We start from the raw sequence: 1,639 nt of genomic DNA, 5'->3' as shown, positions 1-1,639 counted from the left end.
AAAAAAAAAAAAAAGAGCAAGTGGCTCTAGATCAAATTTGGCAGTAATCAAACCACTATTCCTCTATTATGTAGCAGGTTTCTTAATCTCTCTGGAAATCAGTTACCTCGTCTGTAAAATGGGTATAAAGCAGGTTCTATCACATGGGGTGGTACAGATGAAATGAGCTCATTGGTGTAACACAGATGGTAGTTATTACTGTTTACTTCTACAATATGTATAATAGTCTCATAAAATATCCTTAAATAATTGACTTATAGGCATTATTCAAGTACTTGCTACTTTAGTGTTAATTATAGTTATCCAATTATATTATTAATTTTAATAATCCAATTATTTTTCAGACACCCCAGATGTCAGCATATATTATACCTTGGATGGCAGCAAACCTGAATTTCTAAAGAAAATTGGTTATGGTGAAAATAATACATTTAAGTATATAAAACCTATTACTCTACCTGATGGAAAAATACAAGTTAAAGCTATTGCGGTCTCTAAGTAAGTTAAGAACATGGTGATTAAATTGACTTATAATATTATGTTCTAACTTTGTTTTTTCTTAGGAGACTAAATCTAGCATTAGAAGGACACTAATGAAAAATTTATTTTAATTTCAGCATATATAGGTGACATTTATATTTTATTTGCCTTTTATTGTACACTGTAAAGTGCCCAGATCATAAGTGGATAGCTCATTGAAGTGTTATATATATTCTGTTTAGATTTTAAATTCTACATTGGCCTTTGGGAAGGAAGAGCCTTTCCAGGGCTGGTGACCTCTAATGACCTTCGTCTGGCTTTGAAGAAAATACCATGTTTAGTGGATGGGTATTCCCAGGATGCAGTCTACAACTGCCACCATCATTCTCTGTTTCTTTGTCTTTTGACTTAATTGGCCTTCAAATCCCCCTGTCGTCTCAAGTTGTTGAACATTAGCTACCTCATTATTTTCTTTATCCTTTTTTTCTCCTCAATGACTTTTCCCCATTTTCAAATACAGAAACACCACTTAATTTGGAAAACTTCACCATATGTTGTAGGGAAAAAACCCTCACATGCTTGGAACGACTGTGTGGCATGTCAGCATTTTGTCCAGCAAGACAGGTTTGACCACATTTTAGGAAAACATTTAAGCCCTGAAATCATGCAGTACCAAGTTGGCCCAGTTTCAAAAGACTCCATGCTCCCCCTGCTGGCAGAACTGCTGCTTGGCTTTTAGAGAAAAGCTACAAATTCTACACCAAAGATGATTGTTTTGGCATCTGAAAATTAAAACAAATAATAAAATGAAGTGAAATAAAACAATGTCTTTTCATACATTATTCTTTATTAAATATTTGAATTTTCAGCCTTTTCTTACTTGCCAAGTCACTTTTATAGAACCAAGCCATCTCAGTTTTTTTTAAGAAGCTACATTATCAGATGCCAAAAGCTATAAGGCAAGCCTCTTTAGAAGCGCAGACAGTAGTAAAATGAAGGGATAATTTGATAACTATGTGGTTTGAAGGCACTAATAAATCTTTCAAAAGAGTCTACAAAATAAAGTCATTCTTTCCCACTTTAAAAAAGATAATTTTGGCTCAGCGCCTGTGGCTCAAGCGGCTAAGGCGCCAGCCACATACACCTAAGGTGGCGGGTT

At 34.5% G+C, this 1,639-nt stretch overlaps 1 protein-coding gene across 1 annotated transcript in view; it reads left to right on the top strand.

Moving 5' to 3' along the window:
* The window catches only part of DZANK1 (double zinc ribbon and ankyrin repeat domains 1), a 73,998-nt gene that overhangs the window by 3,553 nt on the left and 68,806 nt on the right, over positions 1-1,639 (top strand). Inside the window, exon 2 of the mRNA XM_023518386.1 lies at positions 345-498. Within this exon, the coding sequence (XP_023374154.1) occupies positions 345-498 (154 nt within the window). The remainder of the gene's footprint in view (positions 1-344; positions 499-1,639) is intronic.

The sequence above is a fragment of the Otolemur garnettii genome, unplaced genomic scaffold (genome assembly GCF_000181295.1).
Source record: "Otolemur garnettii isolate 467f Iridium unplaced genomic scaffold, OtoGar3 scaffold00136, whole genome shotgun sequence".
Classification (NCBI taxonomy): domain Eukaryota; kingdom Metazoa; phylum Chordata; class Mammalia; order Primates; family Galagidae; genus Otolemur; species Otolemur garnettii.
Note: the sequence above shows the minus strand (reverse complement) of the source record. Positions and strands in the feature narration are given on the sequence as shown.